Raw genomic sequence first — 18,311 nt, forward strand, 5'->3', positions numbered from 1 at the left:
AGGAAGAGGACAGTGAAGACCAGTAAACTGCTCTCTCTGCACAGCAGCTACCGGCAGACAGCTATCCCCAACTCTAGCAGCAGGCCACCATGAGGTCTAGCCCCTGGCTAACTTACTGGTGACAGAAAGGGACATAAAAATTCTCTTCTACAAGACCAGGAGTGGGCATGGGTGATCACTGATCATGTCTTTTGATTACTGACTTCATATCACTGGGGGCCCAGCTCTGAGGGCGGCCACTGTTTCAACATACCCCAGACAAATGCCGCATCAGAGGAAACTTAAAGATGCTATGTTTCCTCAGAGCTGCAGGGGACAGTTGAAGGGCTGCATTTACTGGGCAGGCAAAGAGAGCTCAGCTTAGGGGAGCTGTGGAAGGAGTATTGGTGCCTTTTGACACCCTCCCCAGAGCACTCTGGAGCAAGCCTGTGCCCCCTTCCTGAGTCTCTGGCCCTGTTTTGACAGGGAAAGATTGACTTGGGAAAGTCCTCTCTGGCATGCCCCACCTTCCAGAATTTGCCCTACATGTAAAAGCAGCTTGAGACAACAAAAGAAGTGCAAAAAACCATAAAGGCAGACGTCTGGGGCAAAGGCTTATCAGCTTCAAACATCTGGGAAAAAACATGATCATTGGTCACCTTCTATGTGACAGACACCAATCTAGAAAATTCCTTTTAAAATCAGGAACAAGACAATTCAACAATGTCCTGTAGGTCTTAACTAGCTCAATAATTAGGCAAGAAAAAGAAATAAGGAACATAAAGATCAGAATTAAACAAAAAAACTGTTATAATTCATTGGCAGCATGATTATCAGTATAGAAAACTTGGGAGACTCCACAAACTATCAGTACTTACAAGTGTTTAGAAAGGTTTTCTAGATACTGATACAAAAAAAATCAATACTGCTTTTGCACCTCTGCCATGACCATGACAGTAAGGCTCAGCTAGCATTAGGTCCAAGGAAGATGAGAAAGATGTGTCACCCCACCCCTTCCAGCTGAGCCCAGCCAACCTCCTCTCCAGACCAAATACATGTGTAAGTTCAGTCCAGATCAGCAGAGTTGCTCAGGCAACCCATACAGATTCATTAGCTAAAAATTATTTATTGTTATAATAACAATAAATTCCATTCCTATGCACTATGGTAATCAATTAAATTATAACAGGAGCAACACAATTATATATCTAGGAATAAATCTCATAAACAAAGTTACAAGGATTTACCAAAAGACATAAAAGACTAAATAAATGGAAATATAAAGCATGTTATGGATGGGAAGACCTTACATCACAAAGATGACAAATTTCCTCAGGCTAATCTCAATTAGATGAGAGCCCAATCCCAATCCCAATCCTAATCTAATTTCAACAAAAATCTCAAAGAGGATTTTTGTTGAAATTAGAAAAGCAAAGAGCAAAGAACAACCAAATTTGAAGCATGAGGGGAAGAGGAGATCAGATGTAACAATAATTATTTTTAAAATATGGTAATTAAAACAGGTGGTATTGATATAGCAAAGACAAATCAGTAGAATACAACAGAGTCTCTGGAATCACACCTAAGCATACATACAAGTTTTATATGATGTATTTTGAATGGAACGGTGTATTTTAAATGTAAGGTGTATTTTGAATGGAAGGGGGGCATACTAGTCTATAAATGGGAATGCAACAAGTATTTAGTATATGAAAATAATTAAATTAGGTCATTATAACAAATCATATATAAAAACAAATTCCAGGTGGATAAAAGATCAGAATGTGAAAAAGTAAACATTTGAGGAAGAAATATAGGAGAATATCTTTAAGCTCAGAGCAGGGAAGGAATTTTTAACATAAAAAGAATAAGCCATAAAGTTTCCTGCATTAAAATTTTAAATTTTCTGTTAAAAAGACACCATAAACAAAGTTAAAGGACAAGTTATAATGCATCACTGCTGGAAATGTACGTTGGTCCAATCTCTATGAAAAGCTCTTTGGCAATACCTAACAAAACTTAAGACACATATACCCTCCAATCCAGCAATTTCACTTCTGGGAACTAATCCTAAAGGTAAACCCACATATATGTGAAATGACATGTGTACACGGTTATTCACTGTAGTACTTTTATATAAACTAAGGCACATCCAAATAATGGAGAATCAAATACAGCTATTAAAAAAAAAGTATGAACTGATATGAAACTATCTTTAAGACGCACTGTTCAGCTGGGATGGAGAAGAAAAGCAAGGTACAGGTCAGTGAGTAGAGTATACAATTTACGTAAAAACAAAGAAGGGAAAGGATAAAACATATATAATTGCTATACATGCAGATAACATGCCTGGAAGGCTACACAAGAAACGTAACACTGACTACTTCCAGAGAGGGAGCACTTTTCACTATAAACCTTCTGTAGCTTTTGAATATATTACTTATTTGGAGGGGGAAAAAAAAAGACTATATTTGCTCTATTCTAAGATACATATTTTTTTCTCATTTTAACATCTCTAAAATCAGGATGCTTCTTAGAACTGATGCCAGATCTTAATTTTACTGGCACATTTTTTCTTTTTTAATAGTACAAAAAATCATAATCAATGGCATTTTGGATTCAACAAAATAAAGTAAAAAATTCTTAATCAACTTTTCATTTTGGAATAATTTTAGATTTATAGAAAAGTTGCAAAGACTATATAGAGAATTCCTGCATAACCCCTCCTACCCCCGCCAAGTTTCCCTTAATGTTAACATATTAGATTACCATGTAGCATTTGTCAAAATTAAGAAACCAAGATTGGTACATTACTATTCACTAAACTCCAGACTTTATTCTGATTTCAACAGGTTTTTCACTAATGTCCTTTTTCTGTTCCAGGATCAGTCCAGAATATCACACTGCACTTAGAAATTATGTCTCCTTAGTCTCCTCTAGTCTGACGGTTTCTCAGTCTTTTCTTGTTTTTCATGACCTTGATGGTTTTCAGGAGTACTATCAACTATTTTGTAGAATGTCCCTCAATTTGGGTTTGCCTGATGTTTTTTTCCATGATTAGACTGGAGGTACATGTTTGGGGGAAAAATATCACAGAGGTAACATTCTCTCCTAATCACATTATATCAAGACACACAATATCAACATGTCTTATCACTGATGATATTAACCTTGATCATTTGGTTAAGGTAGTGTCTGCCAGGTTTTTTCAGTATACAGTTACTATTTTCCCCTTTCCATATCTGTTCTTTGGATAAGAGTTCCTAAGTCCAGCCCACACTCAAAGAATTATGCTCCACCTCCTGGAGGGGAGAGTGTCTACTTACATGATGCAGAATTCTTCTGTAAGATTTACCCTTTATCACCATTATTTATCTATCCAATCGTTTATAGGTAAAATTTTTAAATTGTGAAATAAAATAAGACAAATCATTCATTAGAAGATTTTTGCAACATATATAATCCCAAGATTAATATCCAGAATATAAGAAGAATTACTATAAATCATTTAACAAACAAACAATCCAATAGACAAATAGGCAAAAGGTTAAGAAAAGGCAATTCAAATAAAAGAAAAGCCAATGGACTTTAAACATATGAAAAGATACTCACCTTTACTAGCTGCCCATTTCATACCCATTAGATTGGAGTGAGAAAATAACTATAATACCCAAACATGAATGATGGGAGTAGAAACCAGACCAATTCCTTTTAAGAACAATTTGGCAACATCTAAAATTAAAGTGCTTCGATCCAGCAATTTTATTCCTAGGTATACACTCCAGAGAACAACCATCACACTGACCTGGGTTGGTACATGAAAAGTTTCCAAGAGAGACAGGGTCTGGACAGTTCAAATTGAATAAATTCCCAAGCGACATCTTTCATACACTCTCCTTCCTAAAATTAACCTGCCTGAGGAAAAGTACTCGCTCTACTGGTCTCTCTTCACAATCTTATGGAAGATTTTCCCACCTAGTAAAAGTAATGACATACCTCCAGCTCCCCTGCACCTAGGATGCAAAAATCTACAGAGCCCCTAACAACAGCAACAAAAATTGACATATCAGAGCCCATGTTCAGAAAGTGCAGATTGGGTAACAAATCCTTTTCAAAGTCAGTTGATTTCCAATTTCTGCTACAACAAAATTAAAGACAGGCTTAACTCAACTGCCACCTGGTAGATACTTAATTTTTTTTTTAGGGAAGATCACCATTTGACTTTTGACATACAACTGAAATGAAGTTCAAAGAACTGAGAGATACCTCCACAATAAAATGTCTTCCATCCAGATATACCTAGTTATATTAACAAAACTTCTCTATTTTACTTATAAAAAAGTAAAAGGAATAGAATTTATACTGAGCTCTGACTCATTCTACCAATGTTATAGCATCCTCAGATTAACAAAAAAGTATCATCCATCTCATTAAGAGATGCTTTTCCAATAAAATTTTACCTATTATGTTAAAAATTTATATTACATTTATATGGTTTCCTCAGCTGGGCACTAATAACCACAGCGATTAATTAATCCAAAGGAAATCTTGAACATTTTGGAGTCTCATGATCACAGAAGCGGAAAAAAAAATTTCATTTACATACAAATTTTTGTAGAGAGACGTATGATAGGATGCTCAATCAACTATCTTCAAGCACAGAAGGATATTAGAACAAAATTCTAGGGGGGGAATACAGACACATACACACACATACACAATGGGTACATGTAAAACCAGTTAAACGTGAATAAGGATTGTATTAATGTCAATTTCTTGGTTGTGATCTTGTACTATAGTTATACACGATATTACCACTGAGAGAAATGGATGAAGGGAATAGGAAATCTCCACATTACTTCTTACAACTGCATGTGAATCTACAGTGACCTCAAAACAAAACATTTTTAAAAATTACATGGGGAGGATTTCAAAACATACTAGAAAGCTTCAGTAATCAAGACAGTATGATAGTGGTATAAGGATAAACATATAGATCAATGAAATAAAATTAAGAGTAAACCCATACACCTAGGGCCAAATGATTTTTAATAAGGGTAAGACCATTCAATGGAGACAGAAAAGTCTTTTCAACAAATGGTGCTGGGAGAACTGGATATTCACATGCAAAAGAATGAAGTTGGACCCCTACCTTATACCACATTCAAAAATTAACTCAAATCGGATCAAAGACCTAAATGTAAGAGCTAAACCTATAAAACTCTTAGAAGAAAACAAAGGGGAAAATCTTCATGATCCTACATAATGACACCTACAGCAAAAACAACCATAGAAAAAGTAGATAAATTTGACTTCATCAAAATTAAAAACCTTTGCATGTCACAAGACACATCAAGAAAGTGAACAGACAACCCAAAGAATGAAAAAAATTATTTGCAAATCATGTATATGACAAAGGTCTGACAAAGAATTCTTACAATTCAACAATAAAAAGACAAATAGCCCAATCAAAAATGGACAAAGCAAATGGCCACAGTATGCCATGCCCTTAACAAAAATAGTCCCCGAATACCTAGATCCCTACCTGAGATTCTATAAAAGATTCACTAAGTTTTATCTTTCAGAAACTTAAGACCACCAGAGGGTTCCCTGTACCAGACAAGTCCAAAAACCCAAAGGCAACAGCTCCCTTAAGATCAACAATCAGATGCAGCCCGCTTCCCCACCCACACTGTTGACACCCCCTTTCAATACGAACAAGTTAGGGTGCTCTGCTAGACACCTCTGAAGAGACAGAGATTAAGTGAGAGGAAGGGGTAGCAACAAACAAGATAAGATTTAACAAAGGTCTATGAATACTGAAACTTATATATATATATGGATGCTGGGGTGTTGGAATGGCTGGTAGGAGGTAAATGACATGGTGGAACTGTAGCCTATAGCATCCTTTGGGATTTGCTCTATAGCTGCTTGTTGAATTGTGCCTTGAAGGTCTTCACCTTTCTGCATATACCTTGTATTGCATAATAGGGAAGGGACTGAGACTGTGGAACTGTAATCCATAACAAGTTTTGAAATTATATACCTCTATAACTGCTTGCTGAGCTGTACATTGAGAGTTGACACCTTTCTGTATGTATGATATATTTTACAATAATAGAAATGGCTGAAATTGTGGAACTGTGACCCATGACATTCTTTGAAATCTGCTCTCTAACTACTTGTGAAATAGTACTTTGAAAGTTATCACTGTTATGTATATATGTTAAAGTGCACAATAAAAAAAATAAAATGGGCAAAGGATTTGAACAGACATTTCTCCAAAAAAATATATGCAGATGGCCAAAAAGCACGTGAAAAGATGCTCAAAATCAATGGTCATTAAGGAAATGCAAATCAAAACCACAATGCGGTACCACTTCATACTCACTGGATGACTATAATAAAAATGGAAAATAAGTATTGGTGAGAATATAGAGAAATTGGAACCCTCATTTATTGCTGGTACAAATAGAAATTAGTACAGTTACTATGGAAAACAGTTTGTCAGTTCCTCAGAAAGTAAAAGAGAATTACCATATAGCCCAGCAATTCTACTCCTAGGTATGTATCCAAGAGATATACCCATATGTACACACACACCCACCTGTATATGAATGTTCCTATCAGCTTTGACAACAACCTAAAGTATAAACAACCCAAATGTCCACCAATGATGAATGGATAAATAAGATGTGGTGTATCCATATAATGGAATCTTATTCAGCATAAAAAGGACCGAAATACTGATACATGTTACAACATGGATAAATCTTGAAAACATGCTATGTGAAAAAAGCCAAACCATAAAAAGCCACATATTAAATGATTCCATTTATATGAAATGTCCAGAAAAGACAAATCCATAAAAACAGGAAGTAGATTAGCGGTTGCCAGGGGCTAGGGGAAAAGGGGAATGGAGAGTGACTGCTAATGGGTACAGGGTTTCCTTTTGGAGTGATGAAAATATTCTATAATTAGATAGTGGTGGAGGTTGCACAACCTTGTAACTAGACTAAAAATCCACTGAATTGTACTTTTTTAAATGGTGAATTTTTTGCTATGCATCATACAGATGAATGGAATAGAATTTGTAGTACAGGAAAAAAATCATATGGGGAATTAGAATGAAAGTAATAATTTAAGAAAAAAAAGGAATCCTGCAAAATTTGACTATTAAAGATGTACTCGTGTTTTTTAAATGGATGAGAATGGTCATCAAATTACTATGAAACTTGGATTTCACCAAATACATTTTAAAAGGAATATATATTTTTTCATTTAGAGTATACTATATTTATAATACACCAAAAATTACACTCTTTGCAACTATATCAAGCCATTTTTAAAATGGTATATGTCATTTAAACAACACGTTGACCTAAAAATAAGCAAGGAAGTAAATAGAATTTAAAAATTACCTTAGAGGTGCTTCAAAAGTTTGAGGATCCCTACCCTAGAGAAAAATCACATATAGGTCCACAAAAAGATATGAAAAAATGTTAATTGTAGCACTGTTTGTAACAGCAAAAGTTGGAAAAATCTAAATGCTCGTGAGCAGGAGAATGAGTAAATAAATTGGAATTCTTCTGTAACGAATATAAATATAAATCAAGTAGAGCTACATTTGTCAACACAGACAAATCTCAAAAGCTTATCGTTGGGTAGGAAAAAACATGTTACAGAATGTTACCAGTTTATAAAGTTTAAAAAATGATTTTGTTTTTGGATACAAGATATTGTTAATAGATACATATATCTGTAGTAGAAGTAGAAGCAGGCAAAAGAAATAATAATCAACTTCACCATACTGGTTAGGTACAGGATTAAGGGGGGGTATATCAGGGACTTAGTTGGCATCTGTAATATTTTATTACTTAAAATAATAATATTAACATGAAGAAAACTTAGCAAAGCTAGGTACTATATACACATATGTTCACTTTATTATTCTTTCCTTCTCTTGCACAGGCTTAAAGTATTTTATATTAAAAGGAACTTAAAGTTAGTGCAGGGACTGAACCTGCAGCAAACACATGATCACTTTAAAGCAACCAGTTACTTAGTCAGTGTTGATCAGTATTTCTCAACCAGTGGTCAAAAAGCTGTTCCTGGGGTTCAAATAATTAAACGAGAATAGTGGCATCTATTGAAAGAGAAGCATAAGATACAATGATATCAAATAGAAATTACTGAAGGGCACAAAATGATACTAATTCTGCAAATTTCCTTCAAGATCATCTTTGCCAAATCTTCTGATCAAAATCTTCGTATGGCTTTGTAAGATGTCTCTAGTACTTCAAAACCAATGTTAAAAAGGGAAAATTAAGTGGCAATTATATCCAGCATGGCCTTTTCATTCAAGAGTAAAAAAAAAACTATACACACAGGAAACTGCTATTTGCAGAGAATGCTTAGAAACAGCTGAAAACTTCTCTCATTCCATCATTTAGGAAAAACAGAAAAATAATTTTTAACTAATTTTTAAAGCATGAATACCAAACATTAGGACAGGAACTCAATAGCACAAAACAGAGGCAAATTTCAATTCTATTTTAACATACATTCAATCCCCAAATTAAATGTCTTTTTTGAGTTGTCAACAATCATGATTTTCTTTACACAATTAATTTAAAGTACATTAAACACCACGCACTACATGTTAATCAGGGAAAAGGTCAAATTTTTATTTTATATTTCAAATATCATTAGAAATCATACGCAAAATGCACATTATCATCTTTATAAACAAATGCCTTTTTACTCTATTTAAAATCATTGTATCAAAAACAGCCTAAATTTTGTTAAATATTGTTTTTTAATTCCTTAGAGAGTCTACAAGATTATACATTATTGTGAAAGGATCGTAAATTTTAAAATGTAGGTTTTATATATCTCAACAATGGTTGAGAGAGGTGGCTTCTGAGTCTCCAACAGCACCTGACCAGGTCCTAATGCTCACTGGCTTACTAATAATCAAATTGGGAAATTTTTAGTCAGAATGCAAAAAAGACCAAGAGGAATTAATTAAGTGGAAAACTCATTCATTTAATAAATGTACACTGTTAATGTCAAATTCCAAAAAAATAAATAGGCAATTCAGCCATATCTAAAATTAATTTCTATAAGTGAAAAATAAAGAATTCTACATGAGCAAACATGAAAATAAATCGCTAAGACTAAAGTTCACTCAAAATGTAATTTGAAAAAAACAAAACAAAACAGAAAACTAAAAGAATTAAAAACTGAAAGGGTCAAACCGACCCATGGTCTCAAATGCTAAAAGAAAAGCAGCTAAAGGATATGACATCAATAAAACGAGAACAAGGAAAAAAGCAAGAAATATGAGAAAGCCACCCTAAATGGAAAAATGGAAGGAAAAAAGTAGCAAAACCAAGGACTAGAATAGTGTGTGTGTGTGTGTGTGTGTGTGTGTGTGTGTATGGATGGGAGTCACTCTTGCCACAGTTCTTTTAAGAAAGGAAGATGAAAAATAATTAAATTACAGAAAATGACAGAGTATTATTTAAGTGGGAAACAATTTTCATAATAGGTTAGTGACTGATAAATTTCCATATACAAGTATTCTGAAGAATAGAACTGCAGTTTCATTTCAATTTTGGAAACAAAATTGTGCTTAAAAAGAAAAATCAGTAAGAGTTCTGTTCTACCACAGTGGTGGATTCCCACTTCCGTAATTAAATCTCAAAATAAAGGCAATGTTATAAATTTATTAACTGAGTTAATTACATCTAGGAAAAACTGTTTTGATCATAAGCACACTCTTCTTTATATATTTATCTGTCCTTTGTACAGTCGTATAAGGAGTAGTAAATAAAATAAATAAATAAAAAGCATTTGCTTCAATTGGGAACCTTTCAGAGAAGGTAAAGTTAAAATGTCAGATATATGCTTTCAAACATACCACAAATTAAACAACTATATTAAAACATTCATGCTAATTGTATTTTTTACACAAAAAACATATTTTTACCTTTTCAAATAAGTAAACTAAATTTTCCAGGAATCAGGCAAAAACTTTCAATGTCTATTATATAAGTGAATATTTTACATAAAGATAAGTTTTTGTCCAACATAACATAATTTCACCCAATATAAGCAAGTACTTTGTTGCTTCCTCCCATAATCATCTGTATTTCCTCCGTCACAAAATCAAGGTATTTACAGCATCCTTCAATGACTAGGCTCTACTAGGATGAAACTCAACAAGGGCCCAATCCTCAATGCAGTAACCTCAAAGAGCTAGCAGTGTCTGCCACATCCCCTAAAACTCCTCGTTAAACGATTTAGTAAATTCCTGATAAACTGGGGGACCAGCATTTATTACTCAATGTAGTATTTTCCAGACCATCACCACTTTTTCATCATCAACATTTCCTGAGTATTCACCAAATGGCCAGTATGCAGAGGTGTCTACTATTTCCACCTGCCTGGTACTGGCTCCAATTTCTGGTAACTTGCCATGTGTGGGCAGTCATCTCCCCTTTCTCAGTTCATGCCATCTTCTCCCACAGCAGTTAGCCAGCTCAGGAACATTTCTACAACCCTAGCCAAAGTTACTGTTTTCAGTAAAGGACAAAGACCCAGTGAGAGTCTCACCCCTCATCTGCAACAAACTCCTAGGAAAGAATCACTCTTTTCCAGTGGAGGATGCTAAACTAGTTTCACTTAGCTTATGGGAAACTACACATGAAGAGAGACTGTCTGAAAGGAGGGCAGCACAGAGCAAAGCACAGCTAAGAGAGGGAGAGAGAAAGATCAATTGGTCTCCTGGATCCAGCCATATCTGAAGCCAACAATATCCCCTTGACTTTTCAATCACATGAACCAACAAATCTCTCCCTTTTTTTCTTAAGCCCATGTGAGCTGGGTGCCTGTCACTTGTACTTAAAAGATGTTTGATCAAAATTATGTCCAATGCAAGTTACAAGAAGAGTGACAACTAAAGAGCCCTAAAATGTGAAACTGGCTTAAGAGAGCTGAGTGAGGTACAGGATAGCGAGAACAGCATCAACCCAGGCTAGAAATTGCCAGTTTCAGTTATACAGCATCAAAGAAACAAGTTAAAACTATTGCCTGTGGTATCTTAGGGTTCAGATCATGTGCCCATCAAATTTGGGTCATGAAAGAAAATGTCAAAACTGTTCTCAATTTCAAGAAGACAGGGCCAAATTCCTTGTTGTAGAATATAAAGACTTTCATGATCTGACCCTACCTTCTTCTGTATGTTAGGAACTGATTTACTATGGTGCCTCACAAAACTAAAAATTACAGCTTCAGGCAAGGCTTGATCCAGAGATTCAGAAGCTCATTCAGAGATTCAGAAGGCAACCAAGGCAGGTCAGCAGGGCCAGGTGCACTGGACTGGTCTCCAGCTCCATCTGTCTTGCATCCTCTCTCTTCTGGGAGTTGCTTTCATCTCAGGTGGGCTCCTCTCACAACAGCAATGCTAGCTGTAAGAGTTCTAGACCTCATATCCTCACCACAAAGAAGAAAGCATCTACTTCATAAACCCTTACAGAGGAGAGGAAAAAAAAATGCTTCTTTCCCTGAGGTCTCCAGCAAAAGTCCTGAGACTCACTATGACTGGGTCAGCTTAGGTCACATGCCCACCTCAAGATAATCACTACAGACAGAGATTGGAATGCCCTGATGGCTTAGTCTAGGTCACGGGACTCACTCTGCAGCTGGAAGCTATTGGAAAAGGAAGAGAGAAAGTCATTATGACCTTCCAGTCTTACCCCTTCCACTGTACCCCTCACAACTTATGCCCCAACAACATCCATCTATGTCCAGTTCTCTTTAGTATGGTAGTCCCTAATTTGACTTTGCACAAGCTCTTGGCTCCTTCCAGAATGCCTTTCTCTCCAAGATAGTCTATTCACACTTAATTTCTCAGACCTCCTCAAATGTCCTTTCCTCTGAGACACTTTCCACCAGAGCCCCCAAAAGAATTAGTCTACCACATGACATATTGCCTCTATTTTGTGCACACGGCTGTCTTGTCTTCAGAATTATGAGCTCCCCAAAGGGAAAGTAAGGCCCGATTCTTACCCACTTTCATATCCTCATGGCAGAGCACAGTACATGACACATAATAATAATTCAGAAGATATCAGTGAACTGAACAGGTTGATGACTTACCTCAAAAGAAGATAACAGGTATGACTAGGGAGAGTTAGCGATTATAGAAAATGGAAGACGGGCCTTGGAAGTAAAACCTAGATGAGCAGAAAAGAAAAGAAAGAAGAGGGAGCACTGAGGAGAGAGGGTACTGAATTTAGCAAAGCAGCAGAAAAAGCATAAAGTAAAAAGATTTGGTTAGGGAAAAAGGGACGTGTGTAAGGCAGTGGGAGCCTTCTGCTGAGGGTCTGAACTTCATTCTACAGATAATAACCGGAGTTCCAAAAAAAAGGTTTCTGAGCAAGACACATGTTTTCAGTGGATTCATATGACGAAATGTAGAATGGACTGGAGGAAGAAGAGACCAGTTAGGGAGCAACAGAGGCAGGTCAGCAGGGCCAGGTGCAATAGGATGGCAGCAGGAGGAACAGAGAGGGACAAATTCATAAGACTTCAGAGAAGAAAGAATAAACAGGTGGAAGGAGCCAAGGATTATTTTCAAGTTTTGACCTTTGGCTACATAAGGTAGGATTTGCAACTGAAATAAAGAAGTACAAAGGAAACATCTGTTTTTTTTCTTTCAATGAAGATACAAGTTCGGTTTTAGGTACGTCAGTGTCAGGTGATAGGAAAACATCCCAATAAAGATACCCAGCAAAGAGTAGAAGATAAGACAATGAAGTTCAAGAGAAACATGAGGACAAAAGACAGAAATGGCAGTCATGGGTAAAGATGACTTTTTTAAAAGTCATAAAAAATAGATTGTACAATTTCATTACTGCATTCAACAAATATTTTACTGAGCACTGACTATGTCCCAGACACTCTTTTAGGAGCTGGAAATATAACAGAACAAAACAGATAAAAGTCCTGCCCTCATGGAGCTTAAATTATTGGGAGAAACAGACAAGTCTAAATTTGATTCACGAACAAATTTAGAGCTTCAGGTTAATACCACTTAGTTGCTACCACAATAAAAATAAATTTTCCCTACCTTTTTCTTTCTTAAAATTTTATTTTCCCAAATTTTCTTTTCACTAGTTAGAAAGGTAAATGGTACTGTAAACAATCGAAAGTACAATTTGTTTTGTATGACTGCGTGGTATGTGAATATATCTCAATAAAATGATGATTAAAAAAAAAAAAAAAAAAAAAAAAAAAAGAAAGGTATGTATGTCCTCAGAACCAGCAGCAGGACAGGGACTAGTGAATTGAGATCTTTTTTTTTTTTTTAATGCCAGCTTTCCTATTGTAAAAACCCATTTCCCTTCCTTTACTTCTCAAAGCATTTGTTAGAATTAGCTTAGCCTTTCCAAAGAATGTTCACAAAAAGTGACTGGACTCAGAAAAAATGAGAAGCTGAATGGTATAATGAAGAGAGCATGCATTTGGGAAGTAGACAAATCTAAGTTCAAATCCCAGTTTTTCACAAGTTGTATGACCTTGGACAAGTTATTTCAGTATCTCCAAGCCCCATCTGTGAAATGGGAATAACTTCACTCTAAGGACTAAAAGGGATAATTTCCAAAAAGGTACTTAGCACAAGGCCTTTTTTCTAGGAGAAAATCTAGAGAAATGGAGGCAGCTCCTGCTGTGACGATTTCGACTACTACTTTCACCACTACTATTACTGCATGTGCTGGGCACATAACAGATGCTAAAGAAATGCTCACTTCCTTTCCTTTTCTTCTACAGAAGGTAAGTCTTAACATCATGGGCTCCAATTCACTAGGTTATTTTATTCTATTCTCCCAAAATATTTTGTATAACAGGAACTTAAAAGTATTAAATGTATATTAACTTCATAAAGAAAAAATAATAGCTTTATTCTCTAACTTGATGAGGTTTATTAAAAGATCACTGAATTGATGAGTCCCATGAAAATAAATGAAACTGGTACTACTTTAGAAATCATCCACTAAAGATTATATTTATAGTTATTTTTATTAAACCAGCACCAATAACCTTATCCCCTTAATTTTAGTAACATCTTTCATTTGGAAAAAATTTAAATGATTTTCTAACTACAACCATACAATAATCCAAATTTTATGCAATACTCTCCCCTCAGAGTGGTTCTAGGATTAAATGGCAAGACGTGTATGAAAATGCTTGGCCAAGTCTTTGGTACATAGTAGGCACTCTAAAGTGATGGAAAACTTTAGTGAAATCCAATCTTCTCATTATTCCATGTTTCCTTCAATTAATGAAAAGACCTCACAAAGCAATTTCAAAATAAGATTTATGGAACTAAAGAGTGTACACTAATAGAAGAAAATACATAGACTTTTAGAAACACACACACATACACACACACACACAATGCCATTCCAAACAACTATAGAGAAACGTATTCATTTATTGTCTTTTAGTTTAATAACAGAGATTTATAAGTTAAATCAAGATATATACACTGCAATCAAAGCCAACATTTCGCTCTCTCACCTCTCAAAATACCCTTGGACTAAAAATTTCATGAAAAGTTGAAAAAGGTCAGAGACATAAATTCCTCTCTTTATTTTTAAAAATGCTAATTCCAGAAACCCACAAAATATAATGGTATCATCGGGACCAAAGTCACAACTCTTTGCCAGGAAAGAGCACTGACATCAGCTAGAATCAGCTCAAATGGAATGACCACACTAACCAGGGGAGACCCTTAATCGCACATGACACCATTTTAGACAACCAGTATCAGGCTCTTGTTTCCCATAACAAGTGGCTCTTCTCCAATCCTCTCAGCCGTCCATGTGGACACTCAGACTTTACCCTCTCCTGGCAACGTCCCTCATACATAAATGACTCCCACCCTTACATCTATCCTTCCACATGGACACTCTGAGAGCACCCCAAAGTCAGTGTGTCCAAAATTACTTACCATTTCCCTCAGACTCACTCCTCCTTCTGTGTCTCTGTGTCTGTTAATGGTGTCACCATTCTCTCAATTGCCCAAGCTAGAAAAGTTTTTTCCCCTCACTAGGATCCTCTCTTCTCCTCAAGAGCAAACTCAAAGAAAGACCTGTCCATTTTACCTCAACAACAATACCTAGCATCTATCCCTGCCTCCATTCCCACAGCCTAGCTCAAGCTCTCATTACCACTGGCCTGAACCTTGCAAACAGCTTCCCACCTAACTGTCCACCATCTCTCACACCTGAAGTGAGTCTACCTACTTGAAGCATTATAGACAGATAAATCTTGCTATGCATGTTCATCCCCACCCCTTCACCTCCCACTGCTTACCATAGCATCCCATATTTTTAGAAGTTGAAGAACGCTCATCTGACCTAACTATCCACTAACCTGATCTTTGAAGCTCCTCCATTTCAAAATGAGTTGGCCTCACCTTCAAGGCCATTCCTGCTCTGGCTCTCATCTAAAAATCTATAATGTTGTGAAAACAAGACTGAACTATGCTGTTCCCTGCTCTTGGGCTAAAGGTCAAAACTCATAATTTGACCAACAGGTGTCCACATGGCCTGGCCACTTCCTATCTCTCCAGCCTTACTTTTCTCCCCTTTGCTGTCTCTGCTCTAGTCACCTTGCCTTCATCCAGCCTGCTCTGCAACCTCTCATCTCTAATCTTTTGCGCACTGGTTCCTCTGCATCACAACCCTCAAGTAGGTAGTACCATCTCATCTCTCAGATCTCAACTCAAAAGTCACTTATTCAGTGACTAACCCACCCCCATTCCAAACTAAGTTAAATCCCCTGGCTGTCCCCAGCCCTTCACCTCCAGCATATTAAGCAGAATTACAATAAGCCGATTATTGGATCTTTTATTCCCAAGCTAAAATGTAAGCACCACAAAAGCAGGGTTGTATCTATTTTGTTTGCTACTGCATCCCACAGTATAACACAGAGGAGCCCTTAACAAATATGTATAGATTAATGGAGATCATAAATTAAAACACCCTAAGTTACAAGGCCAACACCACTACACACTGGCCATGAAGTCACTTGGTTTCTCCATTCATAAAACTAGGAAGCTCATCTCCTTAATGTTCTCTGAGTTCTCTTGAAGCTCTGGCATTACACATATCTACAAATCTACCATTCCAAACTTCGTCCTCACAACTCTCTTCTGTATACTCTGGCGCCAGCAAGATTTCACTTTCTAGCCTCCACAACTCTGCATCTTTCTTCCTTCTGGATTTTTTCTCTGCTCCCTATTTCCAAATCCTGCATAGCCTCGAATGCTCAAATCCAATGTCACCACCTCCTCAAAGTCTTCCTTGCATCCCCCCAACTGGTCACAATCTTTCCATCCCTGAATTCCCACATGTTCCCCATCACTCATTCAGGTCTCAACTCAAACATCACTTCAAATGACTTTCTATCAAACCACTCTGTTTTATTTTTCTCTTAGCATTTACCATTATCTGAAATTACCTTGTTCATTTATTTCACTTATTCCATTTCTTTACTTGTTATGTGCCTGTCTCTCCCACCAGAATGTGAGATCCAGGAGAGTGGGGAATCTGTCTGTCTTGTTCACATATTTCCCCCTCTCCCCAACATGGGACCTCATAAGTGTTCAGTAAACATCTGCTAAAGACATGAATGACTAGGGTTATCTGTGCACCTATCTTTCTCTTGCTATATTCCAAACTCCTTGTGAACTAGGCCAAAGTCTGGATAATCTATTTATGTGTATTACCCGGAAATTCTTGCACAAATGAAGCAATAACTAAGTACTAATTAATTAGTTAATGATCTCTCCAAGAGGTACTGCCCCCAATTCAGAACTCCATATTCTCCAGAAACCAGGGCAAACAGAAGCCTCCATTCATCCCCTGGCCACAACAGACCCTCCACTGAGTTGGTTTCCTCACTTTCCCATCTCCAACAACCACTGGTTCTTCTATTTCTACTATGTAACAATCTTACCCTTTCCCCTCTATCTCCAGCCAACAATTCCTTTCCAAGACCCTGTTTCTTCAGAGTATTCCACATACCCAGTCAGCCAGGAGACCTCAGCAGGCCCTACAGCACAAGGGGATTTTAAAACGAAATTTTCAGTAAGACTGGCTCACTCACCTTTTCTCTGACACTTCGTTTATCTGAAATAGGCATAGTTTCAGAGATTGACTTGGATACTCTTTGGGACCTTAGGCTTTCTTCCTATCTAGCCCGACGCACTCAAATACCTTCGGGGTGTCCCCATCCTTAACTAGCACCTTTCACCTTCCATAGAAAGACAGAGACGATGATCTCCTCAGAAGCAAACGGTCCTCAACCACCGTGGGGAGATTCTACCCTCCCCACTTTCTGCCCGGCATCTGCCTCTGGCCTAGAGCCGTCTCGAGCGCCCCTCAGCCCCAGTCCCTGGCAGGGCCTGACCCTCCAGCACTACCCTCCACTCACCTGAAGCGGCCCCCGCAGTGCTGGCATTGCTCTCCCACCCAACCTGCCGGGCAGACGCACTGGCCAGTGCCAGGGTTGCAGCGGCCGCCGTTGACACAGGGCCGGTCGCATTCTTTGGCCTCGGCTGCGGCTGAGCCCGACACCACCGCCGCTGCCGCCGCGGCCTCGGCCGCCCAGGGCAGCTGTAGCAACAGCAGCAGCGGGAGCAGCAGCAGCAGGAGCAGCCGCCGCGGCAGAGGCGGCGACAGCAGCCGCGGGAGGCGCAACCCGGCCCCTAGACCTGGTCTCCCAGCCCCTGTAACGTCCCAGTCCCGGCACAGTCCGCCGTTCCTGCCCGCAGGCGCTGTCGTCTCCGCCACCGTCCTCCTCTTCAGCCTCGCCACAGTCGCCGCCGCCACCATCTTCCCGGGGCTAAGACGGTGCCCCGCGAACACATACACACACACACACAAACACACACCGCACGGCCGGCTTCGCTTCGCCTGGCCGTGCGGGGCGGGGCTGTGCAGACGGTGGCTCGCACGGTCAATTCTTGGGGGCGGGGTCAGAGCTGCGCGGGAGGCGGGGTTAGCGTGCGTGCGTGGGCGGGGCGTAGACCTAGGTCTAGGGAACGCTGGGCCCTGGTGGCGGGTCTGGGGAGCCCTGGGGCCCGTTGGGTAGCGAGGCTCTCCAGCGCTCTGTTTTTCCTCTTTCTCTCCGAATGTTGGCGGCGGAGTAGCAACCCTGTTACCTGCCTGGGAGCCGACTGCTCTCCTAGCCAAGGACCACTGAGAGAAACCTGCCCGGGAGGACCGCCAGGCCCCCGGTCGTGTTGAGTGTAC

General features: G+C 38.3%; 1 protein-coding gene across 3 annotated transcripts in view; it reads right to left on the reverse strand.

Annotated features, from left to right (window-relative positions):
• ATRN (attractin) overlaps positions 1-17,977 on the reverse strand; it is a 183,141-nt gene extending 165,164 nt beyond the window's left edge. For all 3 annotated transcript variants that reach the window (XM_037811187.1, XM_037811188.1, XM_037811189.1), the window contains exon 1: positions 17,491-17,977. In XM_037811187.1, the coding sequence (XP_037667115.1) occupies positions 17,491-17,891 (401 nt within the window). In that variant the 5' untranslated portion in view covers positions 17,892-17,977. The remainder of the gene's footprint in view (positions 1-17,490) is intronic.
• Between the last annotated feature and the right edge of the window lie 334 nt (positions 17,978-18,311).

Source organism: Choloepus didactylus, chromosome 19 (genome assembly GCF_015220235.1).
Source record: "Choloepus didactylus isolate mChoDid1 chromosome 19, mChoDid1.pri, whole genome shotgun sequence".
NCBI lineage: Eukaryota > Metazoa > Chordata > Mammalia > Pilosa > Megalonychidae > Choloepus > Choloepus didactylus.